Here is a 22,768-nt window from a genome sequence, read left to right as displayed (position 1 = left end):
CATGAGGTCTTTGGTGGTGCTGCAGGGTTGGGCTGGCACTGTCCAGCATAAGCTTTCAGGCAAGAATTTGGGTCCTTTTTGATGGCTGGTCATCTTTGTTTGAGAGCCTGTCGGACTGTCTTATCTGTGAGACCTTTTCCCACGGTATGGTTGAGAAGAGATTGATGGGGCGGGAAGCGGGGCTGGCAAGCAGACAGACAGGGATAGACAGAGTGAGCGGATATGCCTTGTTTCCTTAGGAAATTAGGAAATTTCCTTAGTAAATTGCACTGTCCTGCCACTTATTAATTTCTCTCTTTTTCTTCTTTTTTTTTTTTTTTTTTTTTTCCTATTTGTTCATGTCTTTACTAGTTATGGAGACAAAAGGATATCACAGCTACCCTGAAGGCTTAGATATGGAGAGACGGTGGGGTCAAGTTCCTCAGTCTGTGGAGTATTCTTCCCTAGGTCCTGGAGAGCAGGCTGAGGCCAGTAACTATATGGAGATTGTGAATGTGAGCTGTGCTGCCGGCACCTTTGCAAACAGCAGTGCTCCAGGAAGCAAGGAAAAACCTGAGCTTCTCTCTTGCCTGCAGCAGGACAGCAGCCATCCCGCTGTTCTGCCCTCTGACATCAAAACTGAAACAGAGTCAAAGGAACTGTCAGCGACGGTGGCTGAATCCATGGGTTTGTATATGGATTCGATCCGAGATGCCGACTACCCATATGAGCAGCAGAACCAGGGGAGCCCGGGTAAGATCTACCAGAACATGGAGCAGCTGGTGAAGCTCTACAAGGAGAACGGCCACTGTTCCTCTCCCATGCACAGCCCCAGTAGGCCCCTGCGGTCCCTGATGGCGGACTCAGGAAGCGCCATGAATGGCGGTGCCATGCACGCTGTTGTCAAAAGCCCCATCGTGTGTCAAGAGAAAAGTCCCTCAGGCTGCAGTCCTCAGAACATGGCTTCCTCAGTGTGTAGTCCTGCTGGTGTTAACTCAGTGTCCTCAACTACTGCTAACTTTGGGAACTTTGCTATGCACAGCCCCATTGGGCAGGGAACTCCCTTGTCACGATCACCCAACGTTGAGAACCGGGGGTCCATGTTGCACAGCCCCGCTCATGTTAGCAACGTAGGGTCTCCACTTTCTAGCCCTATAAGTAGCATGAAATCACCAATTTCTAGTCCTCCCAGTCACTGCAGCGTGAAATCTCCCGTCTCCAGTCCTAACAATATCACTATGCGGTCTTCTGTGTCCAGCCCTGCAAACCTGAACTCAAGAAGCTCTATTGCCAGCCCTTCCAATGCCAACAACAGGTCCACTCGCTCCAGCCCAGCGGTTAGCACTGTGGGGGGATCTTCGATCTGTAGCCCAGTCAACAGCTCTCTAGGATTCCCTGCTTCCAGCACGCCGGCTGGACCTAGCAGAAGCCAAGATACTGTTCCCAGTCCAGAAGCAAAAGACAAGGGTGCTCAAGAAATCCCATTTCCCAAAATGGAGGAAATGGAGAATGCCATCTCAAACAACAGCCAGATGAACCTTGTTCAGTTCATAAAACCCGAACCAGATGGTTCATTCGGTAGCGCGTGCATTGGAGAAAACAGTAAAATAAGTTCTGATTGCCCATTTTCGGTACCAGTGAAGCAAGAGTCAGCTAAACATCCTTGTTCCGGTGCCTCTTTTAAAGGGAATCAAACAGTAAATCCTTTTCCATTTACAGATGGCTCATATTTTTCTTTCATGGATGACAAAGACTACTACTCTCTTTCTGGGATTTTAGGACCACCTGTTTCTTCCTTTGATAGCAATTGTGAAGGTAGCGGTTTTCCAAATCCAGGCCTCCCTGTGGGGATTAAGCAGGAGCCTGATGATGGCAGCTATTACCAAGACAGTAGCATACCATCCTCTGCCATTGTTGGTGTAAATTCAGGTGGACAGTCATTTCACTACAGGATCGGTGCCCAGGGCACGATATCTCTGTCACGGCCTGTTGCTAGAGAGCAAGCATTTCAGCACTTGAGCTCCTTCCCTCCCGTCAGCACGCTAGTGGAGACCTGGAAATCGCATTCGGAGCTGGCGTCCAGAAGAAGTGATGGGTATCCAGTTCTAGACTACATTCCAGAAAATGTGTCCAGGTAAGTGAGCAAACTGCTACTTTTTTCTCCCCTCCCTTTTCCATGAGGTGTGAATTAAAATGAGGTCTAGGGTGGTATTTCTCAAGTTGATGTGTAATTCTGTGCTTGCATTTCAGTTCTTACTATTAGATTTGCTAGTTGTTTGCTGTAGTTTGCTATGGATTTAATAAAAGCTTTAGTATTTGAAAAGAGCATATTCTATTATTAGATTTGAAAGTGTTGCGTTATTATGTTTATGAGCTCTTACTACTACGAATGTTGTCTTTCTCATAATGAGAGGTTAGTAAAAAAAACCTGCTCTTCTGTGTCCAATAGAGGGTATTCTTCCTAAGCTGGTGCTTAGATGTGTTGCAACTCAGGTGAAATGGTGAGATGAGGATCGGACAGTAATGTCAGGAATCCATTTTTGTAGAGCTGTGTGGCTCTAATTTTGCACTGGGCTACAACTGGTTAAATTTGAAAACTAAACCTTATGAGCCTGTGGCAACATATTATTTCTGTATTGTAACTGTAGGAACATTTGGTTTGTATATATAGAAAAATGCCTCCAGAAGGAGGAGGGCTGTTAAAACTTGACGCATTTGAAAGGGAAAAATGGATGAACTGATCTCCTAAGTTTTGGTGAGAGTAATTTGCAAGTGTCCTAAGCATTTGTATTGGCCAATACGTGGAAGTGCACACTACTTCCACAAACAGGTGTACATGTGTTTTATGAAGGACGCTTACTTACATAAGCTGTCTAGTTGCATAGTCAGTTTTACATTTATTAAATGCAGTGTGACCGAGCGAGAGTAGCTATGTAGCCTCCTCATCTGTCAAACTGGCTGACCCCAGGTTTATGCTATCAGCAAAATAGTTGGTAAGAGAATTTGCATTTTGTCCAAGGCTGTTTTGTTGGTATTTTTCCCCCATCAAAAGATGCCCAGTTTCTACCATATTCTTGGATTGGCATGAAGAGGATGTGTACTTTCTCAATACTTGTATGATTCAAAATATTTTTGGAAAAAAAATGGGCTTGCAATGAGAAACATAATGGTTAAACTAAGGGTGCTTTTAGGAAGATAATCCTCACAAGAGTTTGGGTGGGAGGGGAAGAAGCAATTACTTTCAGACCTGTCCAGTGCCTCTGCAGTCTACTTGAATAGTTTGCTCTCCATCCTTGACTTTTTCTTTGTCTATTTCAAGTACTGTTTGTAGACAGCACACTTTTTTTTTTTTTTTTTTAATACATCTTGCTGAAATTGAAAAGTCTGTACCCCACCTTCTTGCTGAACTTTGCACATAGCTGTATGTTTGTCATCGTCTATGCTTGGATCAAATGTGCTTCCTGGATCAAAGGAGATGCAGTTACTGTCACCTAGTTATTTTGCCAGAAGAATGTTCATAAAATGCATTATTTACACACTGGCAAAAGTTCACCAGAAGAATGATGGGTTGTCTGCAAACAAAGACCCAATACTTGCTTGTCTTTGTGTTTGAGCACTCTTACTTGGGAGCTGGCTCCCACAGCCCCTGAGAGCTCTTGTTTGAGTAAGTGCTGCTCAGATTGAGTCAAGGTTGTCATCTGTTGCAGGATGTGATCTGCTGAGCGGCAAACAGGGAAATGCTGTTCAGGAGCATGGCCATCCATAGTTACGTTTTTATGACAGTTCTGCTTAAGGCTTTTGAAGGAGTATCGTCTGATCTGACGTTATTCCGTGTTAGCTCTTCTCACCTGTGCCTCTAGATCCATAAATGAATCATCTGTCAACAGGGCTGATGTGACTGCGCTTTCCATTGTTTTTTAAGCTGATATCTTAGCAAGGTATGCATCTGAGTGTAGCTGTTGCTTTACGTGATTGAAATTCTGAAGTTTTTACCTCTCAGAGCAATTATGCACGTGCAAAATTCTGTTTAGGTGGTACAGATATGCAGGGTTGCAACACTTCAGACATCCTGATCTGTGTTTCAGATTAGGACATGTGTCATCATTTCAAATCTCTGTCTCAGCCTCATTATTTAACTAAATGTTACTGTTAATCTGTCTGGCAATGACTTTGTGCTAACAGATGTAGCAGGGGACCTGTGTGAAGGCCTTTCAAGTTTCAAAATAAATTAATGTAGAGGTCACTCTTAGCAGTACAGATTTGAATGCATAGGTGCCCATACAGACATTTGTCTGCTGATGAGACAAATCAAAGACTTGTAAAAACTCACTCTTCCTAATGAGCCTCAAATCCATCTTCACCTTTATCCTTAATTCCTGTGCCACATTCCAGCTAAAGCAGAGAAAATCATGATTAAGTTTGTTCATCCTCCGAAGTACTGTAATAAAACACACATAGTTTTAAGCTGTGTCCCAAAGGGTATTTCATCTTTCCTATGTCAAGATGGTGTAGGAATGACAAAAACTCCTCCTTCATGTTGTTAAAAGTTGTGATTAACCCTTCATATCCTGCAATAGAAAGTTCCAGGTGCTTTAAGTCTTCCATTTCATCTTTATTTTTCCTGATGTATATATATATTGCATTATAAAATGCCATAAGAAAAGACTAAAATGAAGGTGAAAAAGAGGCTATGTGATTCTTTGTAGTCAGTAGGTAATCTGCATTGAGGAGATCTCGTTTTGACAGCATTATGGTCTGAACTTCAGTACTGTACCTTCTTTAATATGCAGCTTATATTGTGGGAAGGACTGGGTGACCGGGAGTGAAGAAGGCTTTTCACACTGAGAATGTTTAGAATATTCTTAGAGATTTTTTTCTTTTCCTAATAAAATATCACCTTTTATTAAATTGGTGCTGTCTTGAGTCAGTTACAATTGCTGACAGTATTAAACAAACATAGCTTAGGCATGTGAAATACTTTGCTCTCCTATTGACCAAGTACCCACTGTCAACTGGAACATTCTCTTTTTCTTTTTTAGTTATTTTTATTTGATAATGGACAGTTATGGTTATCTTTAAGGTGGGTGGTGGGAACTTTGTTTACAAGATTACAGTCTGCCAGATTTGGGGAAGGAGAGCTTCTCAAGTGAAAAAACACATTTGCCTATTTCCTTTGAAATGCTGCTTCTGTTAATATGCATGCAGAACGTATCTTTAAAAGACTGAGCATGTATTATTTTTAATAGAGGGTGAATCATGCCTGTGTGTCTCTGTGTAGACCTCTTCCCCCCCGCCCCCCTTCAGTGAATGACATTTCTAAGAAATAGCGGTTTTTAAACAAATAAAATTAAAGCGGGCTTGGAAAATAAGGTATGTGAGATGGTGTGATGTCATTGACGGAAATCTGCTTTAAGGTGATTGCTCATCTGAATCAGGGTATGAGCCTAAGACCCATGATCGTGCCAATTATGTAATTTTCAAAATGGCCTAGGAAAATGTCAGGGTTGCTTGAAACAACAGTAAAAATTGAGGAGGATGACCTTTCTGCTGCGTTAGCTCTTACCTAAAGCTTTTTCTGCAAATGTGCCTTTTTCCTCTAATTTCCGTGTTAACTCTTGTATGTATGTGTGCATACTCGCTGTTCTCAGCAGTTGTGGTGGAAACAGAGGGCTGATGTTCCTACTGTGCGTTCTTCCAAGCAGTTGCATTTGGATAGTTTTCAGATTTAGCTAAAAAACAGACTGTTGGGTTCCATTACCTGGTAACACCTCCTGGTGTTACCTTGCCAAGCATCTCCTCCAAAGCTGTTTTCTTCCCATGCTGGGAACAGGTGCAAAGTTACTCCCAAAGGGGAAGAAGACCCCTGAGGATGGTGCATCTCCATGCCTTAGAGGTTTGGGGTAAAGATCCGTGTGCAGACTTTTTCTCCATGTGGATGATGATGAATAGTTGCAGGTGTTGCTTGCTGAGACAGGTGACAGACAAAAAAAGAACTCAGATGCAGTTCTAGTTTCCCGTGGTTCAGCAGCAGTTTTGCTCAGAACTTTTCCAGACTTTCAGGTTGCATTCTTTTTTTACCCAGTGTTCTTCTCTCCAATGACTGTAAGGAGTGTTGTACCAACTGCTGAACTGGCATATGGTTTGCTTGTGTATTTATTATTTTTAATGTACAAAAAGCCTCATTTTCCCCCCTGATTTTGGTTCAGAAACTAATCAAAAATACCCTCAAACCTGTTTTTCTATGATTACGATGCTTAACTGCGTGTCTTAGATTGCAAACAGATCTAAGAGTCGGACTGAACATATAAATTTAAGCATGTGAATATCTGTTCTTTTGAGGTGTGGGTAGACTTAAAGGAATTTAAGGTACAAAATGATACAGGTTCCTGAACAGCTCTTTCTGTTTGCTAGCCTGTATAAGGTGGTGAGGCATGAAGCGGTACTGTTTCAACAAAGTTTCCCTGGCTGTGTGGGATGAATTATGAAGTTACGTGTTGCTATCATTAAATAAGTTTACTATTTCAGCGAGAGTTACTTCTACCTACTGGTAATTACATTTTAATTGTTAACTGGATGAGGAAATTTTAAAATGTTTCGTCATCGTGTTTTAGAGTCTAATGTAGGTGTGCTAAAATAGCTTGAAAGGCTTTCATTCACTTCTTAGGATTTATGGTCGAGTTGAGAGTGTTTAGGGACTTCTTATACCTGCCTGTTCCTGAGCAATTTGTGTGAATCAGGTCATTGCTTTGGTGTGCAGCCCAGAACCTGCAGGCTGGACTGGGTGGTATATCCCAGCTTCCCAGAGAACTGGGTGCATGCAGGATGTCCTTGTGTCCATCCTTCTGAGCATACTCATAGCTGTCTAGAAAAATAAATAAATGCTGATAATGACAACAACATGGGCTTCACTTATGGGTAACCCTGCCTGATGTGAATGGGTGATCTGGTTTAAAATCTGATTTCAGGCTATTGCAATTATTTTCTGTCAGTAACATTGTGTTAAAAATTATCTAGAATAGTCACTTATCTGAATGATACCTGCCAGGGAGATAAAGGTCTGGTAAATATTATTTTTAGAATTTATGATTGACCTTCACCTCTGTTTGTTTTTTTATGGACTTCATATGAAAAAGGCCAAGCTGTTTAAAATATTATCTGTGCTTTGGTAGGATTGTTTTCCCTATTAGTTTCCCATAAACTGTTCACTGTTGAAAAGGCTGGACAATAATTCTCTTATGTTGTACACTATAACCTTAAATGTGTACTTTTTTCTCATTTGGAAATTAATATGTGAAATTATATATCGAGCTATGAAAAAAAGAGTGTATTTTTAATGTTTCTGGATGTAATCTTGGTACATAACAGGAACCTCAACATGTGTCTTTATTTGTTACTTCAGAGAGATTGAGCCTGCATTAATGCATGGGGCCAGAAGGTCCAAAGGTTCTCCTTGGCATACCAGCATGCATTTCACAGCCTTGTAGTTCCTAGTTTTGTTTATTGTTATTTTCTTGAGGGTGCTCGGTTTTGTTCTGCTAATTTGATTGAGGCATTCAAAATCTTTATTAAGTAGCTTTTTATTTTATTTTATTTTATTTTATTTTATTTTATTTTATTTTATTTTATTTTATTTTATTTTATTTTATTTTATTTTTTTTTTAAAGAAAAAGCCTCCCAAGTCTCCTGGGAATGCTGCATTTTTCCCTTCAAATTGCATGTGAAAATTGACTCTTATGAGAGGGAAGAGTGCTCCTTGTGGAAAATCCATTCCATGAATGAGTGGAGCTTTGAAAACTGTGGAAATAAGAGCTTCTTTCCTGTACCTACATCTGGGGATTGTTGTTTTTTTTCTTTGTGCCGGAGCGTAAGTCATGTAGTATGGCACTGAAGCATTTGTGTGGCCAGTTGATACTGTTAAACTGTATGAAACTTGGCTGTTACAAATTGGCTTGCCATAGTTTATTTTGATAATAGCCAGTAACTGTTTCCGAGCTTTTGTATCATGTGGTGATACAAGCTCTCACTGTGATACCTTTGTCTGACTGTTCCCTGGGAAAGGGAAAGCAAGCTCATCTTTGTGCTCAGATTTTAAAATAAGCAAGCAGAAGAAATTTTGATCATCCGTATTTTGACAGTATGGATTCATTCCTCTTAATGAGGACAGGAAGACATTGATGTCTGAAATATGTTCTGTGCAGTAACGTTCCCATTCTATTTTATGGGATGTGCGTGGCAGTTATGCAAGTTAGCATCCATATGGATTGTTGCAGGGGTATCAGTAATCATGCAGTACTCCTGTTATCTGCACAGGGAGTAAATTGTTAAGTTCTGATTCAATAACTTGTTCTTATTCAACAAACTTTTAGCATTAATGGAACCTAAACGTGCTCTCAAGTGCTCTGCCCGGTGTACTGAGATTGCTGTGTGTGTATTGGTGCTTTATTGAACTGCAGGTTCAGTAGAGGTTGCTGTCAGATGCTGTCTGCAGTTGACCAATGTATTGTTTTCAATGATGAAACGTGCTGTTGGGCAATGCCCTGGAGTCTGGTCTGACACTGTTTTTGCCATTGGTTTGGGTGTGTTGTAGGTGTTACATGTGAGAGCCAGATTGGTTTCCTGATCCAGTTCACTCTGAAGGTCTAAAAACTGGTTACCAGAGCTACTCAGTGATCAGCGTGGGCACGATGGCAAACTTTTCAGATAGATTGGGAAAAGTGCCTCTGAAATATCACAAGCGGATGTTGCTGCTCAATGTATCATCAAGCTGTAGACTCAGCAGCTATGTTTTCAGAGTATACTTTTCAAAGGCAGCTTCTATTTTCCAACTGTAGGTGTCTGTATGAATTAACATGTTTGAACATAGTTGTGGAAGCTGCAGTTAATAATGGACTGATTTCAATCAAAATCCCTCGGGGAACAGTGGAGTACTGTGATTTCAGATTTAAGCTTTGAGAGGTCAAAAAATACTGTGGTTTACGATGAACATGAGACTTTGACTTGTTCTCTGGCAAATACATCTGACAATATGGTCTGTATAGGAGTGATAAAGGGGTGTGTGAAAAGCAAGTATTAAGTGTGTCTAAGTTTAGTAATTTTATCCATTCTCACTTGCAGCCAGTTGCTACTCAGTGCTTGGTGCTCAGCATATGAACTACCTTACTTCAGCTGCAGTCTCTTCCAGGTGGAAGAGATATGTGAAGGAAAAGTGAGAACTACTCTATTGCATGCAGTTGTCTGAGTGGCTGCAGCAGTTGTGGGGTGGCACGTTTGAATGCCTAGACAACCCCTTGCATTACTGTGCTGCCCTGGTGGTGCACAGTGCCAGGGGTCACCGCTCACTGGAGCTGCATTACAGTTTCCTTCTTCCTTTTCCTGCTGGAGCTGCATTGCTTTTGCTGCTGGAGGAGATGTGCTGACCTTGGAGAAGGGTGTATTTTTTTGTTGTTTTTTAATTTATGCCACAGGGAGATGCCTTGTAGGCCAGGAAGTCCCTGCTTATCCATGGCAGCAAATCCCAGCATGGTCTGCTCCAGTACCACTGCAGGCACAAGTGACAGTAGCAGCTCTTGTCTTTGTGTGGGCTCTGCAGATGCTTAGGAGTTGTTTGAAGGCTTCCTGTTACGCTTTGAAGCAGGGTGTGTGCACACCATTAATAATATGCATGCTTCTGTTCAGGAACCCCCGAGTTCTTACAAAATCTTAAAAGCTAATTTTCTTTCTGGATGCTGTTTTTGAATAACTTATCTTTTTTAAATTTAAAAAAAAAAGTTTCTATTTTATTTTTATTTGCTCATTTGTTTTTGTAACTGAAGTTCATTAACAAAAATTACCAGTTCTTAATATGCTTTCTGAAAGGATATGATCTCGGTATTCTCCCCTTGGCTCTATTGAAATTGGTGCTGCAGGATGTCAAATAAGATAAATGATTCTGGATTCTTAAAAGGGTATCTAACATTGGTCCTATCTACTCATTCATGAACAAACCTTTTACAGGCAGTTTTTCTTCACTGAACTGTGCTATGACAGTAGTTCCCAATCTGTGGGTAGGCCACAAGAGAATGACTTGAATTTTATTTCTTTGTCTTAAACTGTGAATTAAGCTCCTGCAATTACATTAGAATGTGTTGCTAGCTGCTTGCTAAATTAAATCCCTATAAATCTACGATCTGTAAGCAGCAGTGCTGTGAATTACTTAAGGAAGAAAAGAAAAAAGTAGATTAAAGTTTATATTTGGAAGTGGGGTAACTTGGCTAATATAGAAAGGTATTCTTTAAAAAGAAAAAGAATAAACTTCAGTTGGAACATTTGAACAGAAATTGAATCCATTGATTGTAAAATGGTTTATAGGACTTCGTATGCTCTCCAAAGATGCATGGGAACCCTACTGATTGTGGTTAGTGATAATTAATAATAGATCAAAGAGTTTTAGCCCTGAGGTTGAAAAGTAAATTTCAGACTAATTGCTGAATGTTTCTTACAATTTTTGTATCATTTCACTCAATTACATTCTTCCTTCTAAACAGTGTTTTTTATTTGCATCTGGAGATGTAATGAGGTTTTTCAATGGACTTTCAGACTGAAATTATACTGTTCAGCTTTTCTTTCTCTCTCCGCTTTTTTTGCTGCTATCCTGAGTTTGAAAAAGTGGTGGCTTAATAAAACCACTTCCCCTACCAGCTGTGTGGAGCTATAGGGCCATCATGAGGCCTCCATTCAGCCTCATCTCTGGGCTGAGCAAAGCAAGGGAGATCAACTGCTCCTCATACAGCTTGCCCTCCAGACCCTTCACCATCTTCATAGCCCTCCTTTGGTTGCTCTCTTGCAGCTTCACGTCCTTACTTTGTTGTACTCAGAACTGCATGCAGTGCTCAAGGTGAAGCCGCAGTCCCCTGATCAGTGTGAGCAGGCAGAGCATTGCTCTGCTGATAACCCTTAGGCCGTGCCTTGCACCCTGTTGGCAGGTTAAGCGCTGCCCCGCCTCAGCAGGCGTCTGCATATGCTGGTGCATCCCCTAGAGCTTGCGCAATCTGCCCGTGTCCGTGTACCTGCATGACTGCGTCACCCTGCTGTGTCCTCACCCAGACCTGTGCTCCCAGAGCCCTTGGGGAGCTCAGGTTTCACAACCTGTGTGTCCCGGTTTACACTGGCAGCATCTGGTTGTGGAAAATCGATTGTGTTTGTGTACGTGGCTCTCCGCTGGTACAGCTGCGGGTCAAGAGGTGGGGAAGGGGCTCTTGGGTTGGCTACAACCCCTCTGTTGGCATGGCTTCTTGTCAAGTGAAAGGAAGGTCTTGAGGAGGGCCTCAAACTACTGCCCTCAAATTGGGTGTTGTTTCTGGAAGCATTGTTTTGGGGGTGGTCCATTGGAATGAGGGGGTTGGGTTCAGGCGGATGCTCCAAAAAACTGCAGAGGGCTCATCTCCAGGAAACAGTCATGCACTTCAGGAGTTCTGAAGCCTTTGGTATCAAGGACTTTGCAGATGAAGGCTGGTGGGAAACTTGGAATGCTTCCAGTAAGGCTGTCTGACTTGTCTGCTTTGTTACAGTATTGTAAAGTATGTACAGTACAGTACAGTATTGTAAATCTGTGTACAGTAGGTGAGATCAGTCAGTGAGCTGTTCTTCCAGTGCTTTGTTCAGATCCTCTTCACTGGCTCTTAGTTATTTTCCAAAGTTGTTTGGAGAAATTCAAAGAAAAAGAAGAGCCCTAAAGTATTAAGACTTACACATCTGTTCATCCTGGGATGTGTGAAAACTTTCAGAAAAAAGGCCCAATTTGAAGACATCAAATATAACCTTATGTTTGTCATGCTTTAAGGATCAAGGTCTTTTTTTTTTTTTTTTTTTTTTCTTTCTTGATTCTGAATAGAAAATAAACACACGTCACCAGTCCTGTTGGCCTGGGAATGCGTGCTTCTGGGTCAGTTGCAGGTGTCTCTTTTTATAGCTGGCAGAAGACAGTGTCCCAGAGCTGGGTATGGCCCTACATTATGTGTCAGAAAGTTTTGGCAGCACATCTGCCCTCTGAAGCTGCCTGTATGGATGAAGGGGTACTAAAGCAGATGGAGGGTACCCCTCGTGTTATAAGGATCATCCTCTGGTTGCTGAGGACTGCCCCTTTGTTGCTTGCCTGTCTGCTTGGCTTTAGGGTGGAGGAAGCTTTGCTATGTGTTTTGCTTTACTGCTTTTGCTTTAAGTTTATCTCCTAGGCAGTAAGTCTTTCTTAAGTTAATAATTAAAAGCAAATATTGGCCAATAAGCGTTCCTTAAGGGTTGTATAAAGTTATTAAATGTTACTAGCTTGTCAAAATTCAGCACTGAACCTTTGTAATAGCCCATACTGCTGTAAAACTCACCAAGTCGAACAGCATTTCTGCAGAATGAGCTCTGCAAGCCCTATAGGAAGTTACCATACTCTTGCTTCTGATTCACAGTAGGGAAACTGAATCATCTAAGTGGACTCTATTAGCATTTTTAAATTCTTAGTTTAATCTGAATTCGTGTAAACTGCTGGAAGATGAACAAAGAAGAGGTTAGATGTGTCAGCTTCTACTCAGTGTATGGAAGTAAATATTGGAAAAGATCCAGAGCTTTATGGCTGCTGCCAACTAATGACATAAGATAATGTTGCAGTGAAACGATATTCTTGATTTGCACTTGTTTCCCAACTAACCTTTCTGTTTCTTGAGACTTTGGAATTTAGGTTTTTAAAGATTTTACAGTAGAAAGTAGATTAGACATTGACATTTCTGACTGATTAAATCTGTGGTAATGACAACTTCAAACTGCACAAGCAGGTAATAAGATAAAAGTCTGGTACTCATTTCATATTAAACCCATTTGGGGAAGAAGCAAGAAGGATGAGTGTTTTAGATAGATGCATTATTCTAAAAAGAGGGAAAAAATGAAAGGGGCTGAATTGTACAGAAATATGAAGTGAAAAGACTGAGTTGCTGATTTATTGTGGTTTTTGTCTTGCTTTCTGAGACCACAACTGCAGCTGTTGAAGGTCTGCAAATGGTCCTATTTCCTTCCTAATGTAAAGAAAGTTAATTGTGCATTGAGGGCTGCTAACATATTTGCTAAGTTTGTGTTAGAATTTTTTATTTGCATCAGTAATGTTCTTTTGGAATGAGTCTTCCCATTGCCTCCATTTACCGTGGGATGGCTGTGAAGTGAAAAAAGAGATGCTTCTTAGGAAGCAGCACGTGACAGAAGTGCTTTAGGAGTACCTGCTGTACCTACAGTACTCCAGCCCCTAATGGCTTTGGTCCATGGGACCTCCTTGGAGCTGCCTAGGGCCCAGCCCCTGGGACATGAGTAGTGTGGGTGGAGGGGTCTTCAGCCTCAGCCATCCCTCTCTCTGTGTCTCTATGTTGAGCTGTGCTGCCTGCTAATGCCAGTGCTGGCAGTGTGTTTATTGCAGTTTTCAGCTGTTAGCTCAAGCATTTGTAATTGAAAAAAAGAAAAGAAAAGAAAAGAAAAGAAAAGAAAAGAAAAGAAAAGAAAAGAAAAGAAAAGAAAAGAAAAGAGAATTGCAGGCAAAATAAATGGTTCCTGAGAAGAACTGGAAGCATGACTTTGTGCATGTGTATTTGTGCTTATGTGCTATATCCAGAATTATCAGAGTACCTACTTACTCTTCCTTCACAGCACTCCAGAATTCTTGAAAACAAACAAATGAAACCCTGGAAGCAGGAAATGAGACTGAAGTGACAAATAGGCTGTATCCTGGGTTTTTTTTTTTGGTTTTTTTTTTTTTTTTTTTGGTTAATGAACTTCACTTCTTTTGAACTAGTTGGAAGGTCTAGATAAGGTTTGCAGATATTCTCATTTATAATAATACTAATCTGCAAAGAAAAACAGGATTGCTTTTTATTCCAGTCAGCTTAAAGAAGTATTTCCAAACAGCTGTAACTTATGCAAACCAATTTAATGACTTATAATTATGGTGTCAGGAAAAAATACATTTTTGTAAAGCAAACCTGTTGCTTTACAGCTAATTATATGTTGCGGTTACCTGATACATTGATTTTAATATGATGCTAACCGAGTCAGATAGGTGTATTAATGGCTTGTAAATGACCTGCAGCTGTTAAATCTATTTATGAAGACAGACATTAGAAAAAAGTGTTTTAAACCTTAATCTGTGTTTTTCAATGAACCAGTACCTTAACTCCAGGACCTAGATGAGTTCTGAGCTAATTCACTGACTACTAAGAGCATCTTCCTTTTGTGTTATTTTTCTTATTTTCATACCTTGTGACAGATTTCTTCATGTCCTTCAGTGCTGATCCCTGTCCTCTATCCTCTGGTCTTAGACCTTTCCATGATCTCAAGATACTTTGGGTCAGATTCCTTCAGCACATACACCTGTTGTTGTGCTTATTAAAAGAAACTCCTAATAACGCCACTAAGGTGGTGAGATGGGGCTGGTGAGTGTTCCTGGAGCTTTCTCCACACCAGCCCCATTAGTTTCTGTCCCCGGTCGGGCTTCCTGCTGACTGGGATAGGTATTAGCTTTTATAAATCACATGGAGTACCCCAGGCTCTGAGGTGACAATGGGTCTAGGGTGGCTTAAATCAATAAGTCAGTAGAAATGAATGCAGTTTTCATGATGAGCAGAAAGTATTTGGGACAGAGCAGGAATGAACTTGAGATCAGGAATGCAGAATTTTAAGAAATACGATTTAATGAAAGAGTGAGCAGCTAGGAAAAGAGCAGGTATTGGTACTAGATGATGTAAGCTTAATGCAGTGCACCAAATCCTGGTCAAGTTTGTGTCTTTGTGCTTCAGCACAAAAAAAAAAAAAAAAAAAAGAGAATATTCAGCATCTCGCTGCTTCAGCCTAAGTGAAAGAATTTGATCAATTTTACAGCTCCGTTTCATGTAATCAAGTTGAAGAACAGTAGTAAATAGAGAAATATTGCACATTTAGAAGAAACCAACCTTTGTCTGACATTTCACATGGACTGGTTAAGTGCCCCTGCACTAGGTATGAGAGTTGATGGTGGAATGCATTAAAATAGCCAGTGTTCAAAGGACAGAACTGTACCAGTCGTCTGCCATTTGTAAAAAAAAAAAAACAACTTGATATTAATATTAATGTGGGGGGTTTGTTTGTTTGTTTGTTTTTGTTTTAATTAAGTATGCACAACAACAAGCAGTAGGGCAGAACTTTTTTGTTTTTCTCTAATTCCATGTCTGTACTGCATGGAACATCCAAAGTTTAGGTTCTGCAAATGCCAGGTAACTACATATCCTCATCTTAATTATGTCCTATGTTATGTTAGGTCTGTGGATTAGGTAAGTGAGATGGCAAAAGTAAATTTAGGTTGGGGTTTCTCCGCCAAGTCCTCAGTGCTTCCACCGGTAGCACTATGAATTGAGGTAAATATTGAGTGGAGTTTCCTAGCAACAATTGTAAGGTTAAGTAAAAATCAGATTTGCCAGGTGCTGCTTCCAGAGAATACTTCTGAGTTTTGTTTCAAAATGTATACTTTCAATACCTTACCTGCAGTATGAAGTGCTCAACAAAATCTGATAGTATTGCAAAGAATTTCAGAGAGTCATAAATCATTAGAAGTACTGTTATTAATTTGGGACATAGATTTTCTTTTCCTGTCTATTTGTACTGTTCCCAAACTAATAGGGATTAAACTTACATGAGTTCTACGAGTATTAGCTATTTATATGCGTTTATAAATAAAATAGTTTAACTAAAAGCGACTGTATATATTGCGCTGCTCAAGTCTGCTGAAAAAAAGGTATCGTTGGCTTTGTCAAAGTAAACAAACACATTATGTACGGGTCCAAACTGGAGTTAAAATGACAGGAGAGAAGGTCAGCATGAATGCTTCCTCATGTGCTGTGGAAATAGAGGTTTTGTATTCTTTTAGCCTGTTCAGTAAATTGCATGCAAGTATCTCTGGAGGTGCTCTGAGTTTTTAAGATGTGTACCCGCCTAAGGTAGACTTGTTCTGGATAGAATAATTTCCCCTGGAGATGCATGCAGGCCTGGAATTTAGGTTAGCCCAGGACAGATAGATAGATAGCAGAGGGGAGCAAGGAATGGAAAAATTTGGTTGGCTGCTTCCAGTCCTAAGTTTTTGAGACTATAAATAGAGTCTATCAGAATATTTCTAGTTAGTTCTGGGGAAAGTCAGCTGCTGTGCTGGGGATTGGCTGTGCTCCCAGAATGAGGAGGAAAAAAAAAAAAAAAAAAGTATGATAGGAGGCCTATTGAAAATCTACCAACTGACACGAGTGAAATCAAGAAATTGGAAGACTCCCGCATTTAGGCTTCAGTTTGTTTTCTTGCAGCCTGGGTCAGCCTGTTTGTAACCAGCTTGCCTCCTTGCCCATAGCCACTGGCCAGGGGAATGCATAGGGTATGCACCACATGCAGCCAGGTGGGTCCTGGGGTGCAGGAGCCGGGATCTCAGAAGTAGGTGGTTTGTTAGACTTGAGCCTTGTGCTGTGCTGGTTGACCTGGGCAGTCCTCTCTCTGGGTTAGGTGTGTTCATTGAATCATAGAATGGCTTGGGTTGAAGAGGACCACAATGATCATCTAGTTTCAACCACCCTGCTATGTGCAGGGTCACCAACCACCCAACCAGGCTGCCCAGAGCCCCATCCAACCTGGCCTTGAATGCCTTCAAGGATGGGGCATCCATAACCTCCTTGGGCAGCCTGTTCCAGTGCGTCACCACCTTCTGTATGAAAAACTTCCTTCTAATATCTAACCTAAACCTCCCTGTCTCAGTTTGAGACCATTCCCCCTTGTCCTGTCACCATCCAATCCTGTAAACAGCCATTCTCCCCCCTGTTTGTATGCACCCTTCAAGTATTGGAAGGCCCCAATGATGTCTCCCCAGAGCCTTTTCTTCTCAAAGCTAAACAAGCCCAGTTAAAGCCCAGTGTTGCATCAAGGGAAACAGTGAAATGCAAGCAAAAACTGAATTTTAAGTTAATAAGGTTATCACATCAGTTGTGACTTTTAATAATAAAAGAGAAATATCTTGCTGATAATTTTATGTGCAAACTAATTAAATACATTATTGTACCAGAAATAGTCATTTAAGGGAGTCGTTATGAGCTTTTCAAACACTTAAAGTGCTTTCTAGGAAACATAAATTATATACTTGAAAAATACTCTGAATTGAGGTAAAATTACATTGTATGACTAGAGTATAAATAACTAGAAAGTTTTGTATTTTAGAAAGATCTCACTTTTGCAGAAAAAATAACTTTTCAGCAGAACTTTCTCTTCTTTCCTTACCCAATAACTGCAGAAGGATGATCCTTCATACTGTAAGTGGTCAAATGAATAGCTATATGTGTGTGAATTGAACCAGAGTACTCAGACGAGCATCTATTCATGTCAGATTTCATAGGAGCTGAAGTTATGTTAAGTGAGCTTTTTTAGTACCGACCTAACACCAGAGGGGAAAAAAAAACCAAAAAAAAAAACCAAAAACACAACTTGAAAATAAATGCATTTATGACATCTTTTAAGCTTTGCTGGCAACTCAGTTTTAGTTTATCATTTCTTAGATAGTGGGAAAAGTGGTTCTGTTGAATGCTCATGTCAGGAGAAGGGATAGAGCATTGTCAGCACTTCTTAGGCTTTCCTGCTGTCTGTAGACAGAGCATAGCAGTGAGTTACTTAATTGCTTCTATGAGATCTCCATAAATATTAGATAAAAAAATCAAACTAGTATTAACATTTTGTGCAGTTACCATTTGAATTAAAAAGGAGAAAAATCTGTTGGAGGTTTGAAATACACCTCCATTAGAATTGATGACCATTCTCCACTTGCTTTCCATGGGGCCAGCATTTCACTAGGCATTTCACCAGAGGATGGCTATGTGAATTAAAACTCTAATTCATTCTGGCTGTGTGTTGCCTTGGAGAAATGTTGAGGAACAGCTCATCTGTAGCAGGAGGAGGGGAAACTAAACTTACCTACAGCCAAGGTAGATTTAACTTGGAATAATGCACCAAGTTTGTGGGGGGGAAAAAAAAAGGAAAACCAAAACAAACAAACAAAAAGACCTGAACAGTATTAATTGTGTTTGTCAGTTAGGCTTCAAGAATATTTCAACAAATCTGTTTGTCAAAACACAAAATATTGGAAAAGGAAGATAAACAAGTAATTAATATTTTTGTTTGAGGAAGCAGCTCAAAATTCATGTTAAATATTCACTGTGCCACTTTATGATTTAGATTATGCAAACCCTTTTGTTAATTGAATCTTGAGTGAGCTCAGAACAGAGTTGTAAAGGAGTTCTAAAATGATGATTGTAGATAAGTTCCATGTCAGTGGATGTTTTGTTTCTTTTCGAAGTAGTGCATTTGAAATATGTCAGGTACCACCATCCGCTCTATCCTTCCCGAAAGCAATGGCCCTGAATTGAACAGTTCTTTATAATCCATATTTTCTGAAGCTGTGTCTGCTCAAAGTTTGGTAATTGTACCTTTAGACCGAGGATTTGATCTTCCATCAGTCAGAGCCCTGATGGCTTTTTAAATAGTGGTCCTGTTAGAATCAGTGGGACTGACCACATAGAAATGCTTTGCTTAAGCCTCTGCAGGATGGAAGTTTTCAATTTTTCTAATGTACATCAACATCAGCTGTTTCATATTATTCTCTCTTTCCTGTCTTGTTCTGGCACTTTGATTTGTGTCATGCAGTGCGTGCATCTTTCCACACTTCCGAACACCAACTGTGATGGCGTGAATCCTTCGTTATTATGTGATTAATTGTAGAGATACAAACATTATCAAATCAAAATCCCCGAAAGGCCTCTTTTAAAGGATCTGCCTAGCTTTTGATTTAGCTGCCCCACAAATTACTTATCTGGTGGCTGTGTGGTTTTTAACATCCTCCTAAATTTGGAACCAATCCATGAAATACTTTCTGCAATGTCTGGGGAATAGAAAGCTTGATAAGTTATTTTGTCCGTTGCTCAGGTCAAACCTTTCAAGAGACAGCGGCACTGAGTGTTGAATCCATTAAATACAAATCAGCGGGTGTGCAGGATCATAGCTTGTATTGTCCGTTAGTATATTGGGGTGTTTCATAGAGGTTTTCTATTGCTGAAGTCCAATTTTCATCTTTCAGATGCATGTAAATTCATAAACTACAAGTGTTGCTATATAGAAGAAAATTGTGATTCAGGGGAGAAATAGCATAGCAAAGAAAGCACTTTGCATTAGCTGTTTTATGCGTAGCTACATGCAGTGTTTTTTAAAACAGATTTTGTCCCTTGGGATGTAATAAAAGGCTAGAGACTTATAAACCAAATAAGTCTTTGCGGTATATTATTTAGATATCCAGAGAAAAAAGGTCAGAGAAGTCTCTTGTGTTGTCAATGCCTCAACGGGAGACAATATTAAAAACTGGAAAATATAATACTATATAATTTGGAAACATAATATATAATGTAGGTTGAGAGACAATTACTGTATTTTATGTCTCTATATTTTCCATTTTACTGAATGCATTTCAGCAACAATTGAGTTTTGGCTGTAATGCTATTTGTAGCAGTTTCCTGGAGCTGCGTAGCAAATTACTGTGGTGTACCAGATCAGATCAGCTCTTCACTTCATTTGTGAAAGCTACATTATGAAAAACTCCTACTACTGGCTTCTGTGGGTAACAGTATTTTTGTCCATATGTAGACGACTTTGTGAATGTTAACAGAAAGTTGTAGAGCAGTTTTAAGATGCTGTAGCTTATGTAGCTTGTTTGTCATTTTTCAGCATTTGTTCATTTAAAACTGTTGAATTAGTTAGGCGGATATGCAGAACGGTTTCGTTTCTCACGAAGTCCTGCTGCCTGTAATGCAAATATTAAAGGAACTGGTCTCATGTATCTGCCTCTTCAGCAGCTAAGCCTGACAAGAAATTAAAAGTGTGTTGGTTATTAGTGATTATCAACAAAAATAAGTGTACTGTCAGTGGTATTTTTAGCACTGGTGTTCCCCTGTACCTAATTCAGTAAATATTTTCCTGCTTTCAGTGACATACCCTGGAGTGTTAAATGGCTCACACCAACATGTAAGACAAGTTTGGTAGACTGCAAAAAAAGCAAGTTCTGTGTGGCTGTCACTAGGCAGTTTATCTTGGGAGCTTAGAGAGCATCACTGCTTGTATGTGTCCTGAAGATCCAGCTTAGCAGTTATGTGAGGTTTGCAACAAAGTCTATTGCAGAAAGGAAGCTGAAAGACAAGGTGCAAATCATTGAGTTTTGCTTCAAAGAAGTCAAAATCTTCCATTTGGAGAAATCAGGAAGAGGTGTTAAAATTGCACCGTGGTGGATGGCTGTTTTCTGATTCCATTTTCAAGTGCCTACCAAGTAGCAGTGCTGCAGGAAATTTAGAAGTAGATGGTGCTTTCTTACTAGCAAGTTCATAATCTATATCTTGGAAATCTGCTTTTCATCTCTGTCTCTTTGTGTGGATTTCACTCTTCCTCTCCTCTGTTGAGATCAGTTGTGACTGACTGCCATTTGATTTTTGACACTGCTGTATAGTTCCTGTGCCCAAGTATTCTTGCATTCTGCAACCCAGGTGAGATCAGAATTTCAGAAATTGGGCAAAACCCTTGAGTGCCAACTCTGCAGCCACATGTGTTGTTCAGCCAAGGAGCAATTCACTGCCTCTGTATTTGGAGGAAGAGCATTTGCTGGGGAGGCTTAGATGTGGGCTCTGTCAGACTTCCTGAACGAGGAGTGCACCTGAAGGAAGCCAGCAGGATCTATTTGAAAAACAATTTTTAATGTAGGGGAGCTGGTCTCTTTCAGAACAGTAGAGAGAAGAAGAGGGCTGTTTGGAACAGAAGTGTAATTGTGATGGCTGAGAATTGCTCTCAGGAGGAGCCTGTGTCTTCTATCGTGTGAAGGAGGAATGTGAAGGGACTCATGGCCAAGTACAACCTTTGTAAATGCTGTCCCTGTGTTGTCATATTCAGTTAAGATTGTATGTGTTCCTGCATGTGTTTCTTCAAGTTTCGCTATTGGATTAACATCCTGATGGCCTTTAAATAAAACAGCAAAGAACAGGTCTGTCCAGATTTTCTGGTCTCATCAGGAAGGGTTTAAAATACTTTCTCTGCAGCAAAGCTTCTGTATATTTAATTGTTCTAGCAGCAGCATGGGCAGAGCACACCGATTCACCAGAAAGTCTGTGTGACTTCCTTGGGGCATTTGTTGGATTTTGTGTCCTCAGTTTTCTCAGTGCGTCCCATGTACCGTCACCCTTAAGAAGGGAGAATGAGATGCAATGAAATAGTTTTGGCATGATCTAACTATAGTTAATTTCCGCACGCTTCTGCCGTGTATTTCATACCTAGCACGTTCTCTACCAGTAAAGCAAACTAAGTGTACAGAAGTCTCCCACCAGCCTTAAATCTGAAGTTTCTCCAAGCCTTTATAGTCAACAGGAAGTTCTGTATACAAAACTGGGATTATTTAGCAAGAGATTGCAAGCTGAGATATGTGTATGTCTTTGAGAGATGTTCCTATCTATCTTGTTGGCAGAGTTGATCTGGGAGTTCATCCTCTCAATAACCCTTTCTGCAGAAGAGCTCCAGGGCAGGCTTCCTTTTCTCTCCCTGTCAGCCTGGCACTCTCCCGGACCTGGCAAACAGAAGTTTTAAGGTGGTGACAACAACCTCAGTGTCCAAATAAAGAGACTTACTTAGATCAGAAAGCCAAAAGTTGTTTAATCCTAAGACTTACTTGTAAGTTAGAATTGGATAAAATTAGTTTTACTTCCAGCTTTATGTATATAAGATTAGTCTAGTTAAATATTTGCAAATAATTTTTTCCCATTATATTAACAGATCTACTTGGCCTTTTCATGGCGATAGTGAAAGTGTCACAAAACCAAGCTGAAGTGATAGCAGAAAGTTTTTTGCATGATTAAAGTGCATTTTCTCTCCTACAATGGGCTGTTAGAGAGCAGTGTTGTCTTTTTCTTTTAGGAGTTGCTAGATTTGGTTTAGCCAAATCATAACTACTGAAAGCAAAAGATAGTTTGACTATTCATGATTGAAAATGCATGCTTGTTTTGATTGTATTTTTTCTACGTGACTGCATGTTATAAACTCAAAGTACATGAAAATTAACATGCATGTTCAATATATAGTCTTTTCCTCCTTGTCTCAGTGCTCTTAATCTGCCATAAAAGCTTCCATTTTTGAACTTTTGTAGGTCTCGGCATTGTAGGTAACACACTTTCACTGATAACCAAAGTGAGTTTATTTTTGAAAGGTGGAGGAGAAGGGGAAAAATAGTTAACATCTATTTTCATGATGTTTTCCATTTTTACTCTACCAAAGTGGCTTAATATTGAGCATTCCTGTTCTTTTCCACCATTTCAGTATAATTCTCGGACGTGTTTCCACAAAGGAAATTTTAGATGTGGAATCTATCTCAAGCTGTTGACCAAAGATAGTAAGGGCGCCTCAATGAATTATGCTAGAAAACTTCTCTTGTGTTTGGTGCAAGTACGTAGCAGGACATAAATGTACATGATCCTGTAGAAGGATAAATTAAGAACTGTAGATAATACCAATCTAAGATTGTCCTTATGACTCCATACTTCTCCATTAAACCTCAGGAATGATTTTATTTACTTGTTAGGGATTCAGGAAGTGTAATTAAATGCCAGTTACAGCATAAAAGTTATTTCATGGTGCTATCTCCTTAATTGAACTCTGTGAGTTTATTTAAGGAAATGCTCTGCTAGTATGAGTCGCTACTGCAGATGAGGTGGGA

The 22,768-nt window shown here is 40.1% G+C and overlaps 1 protein-coding gene across 1 annotated transcript in view; it reads left to right on the top strand.

The window, feature by feature from the left end:
* The first annotated feature begins 338 nt into the window (after positions 1 to 338).
* Positions 339 to 22,768, top strand: part of NR3C2 (nuclear receptor subfamily 3 group C member 2) — a 188,604-nt gene continuing 166,174 nt past the window's right edge. Inside the window, exon 1 of the mRNA XM_015861097.1 lies at positions 339 to 2,113. Within this exon, the coding sequence (XP_015716583.1) occupies positions 339 to 2,113 (1,775 nt within the window). The remainder of the gene's footprint in view (positions 2,114 to 22,768) is intronic.

Source organism: Coturnix japonica, chromosome 4 (assembly GCF_001577835.2).
Source record: "Coturnix japonica isolate 7356 chromosome 4, Coturnix japonica 2.1, whole genome shotgun sequence".
Classification (NCBI taxonomy): domain Eukaryota; kingdom Metazoa; phylum Chordata; class Aves; order Galliformes; family Phasianidae; genus Coturnix; species Coturnix japonica.
This window is presented reverse-complemented; position numbering and strand designations above follow the sequence as displayed.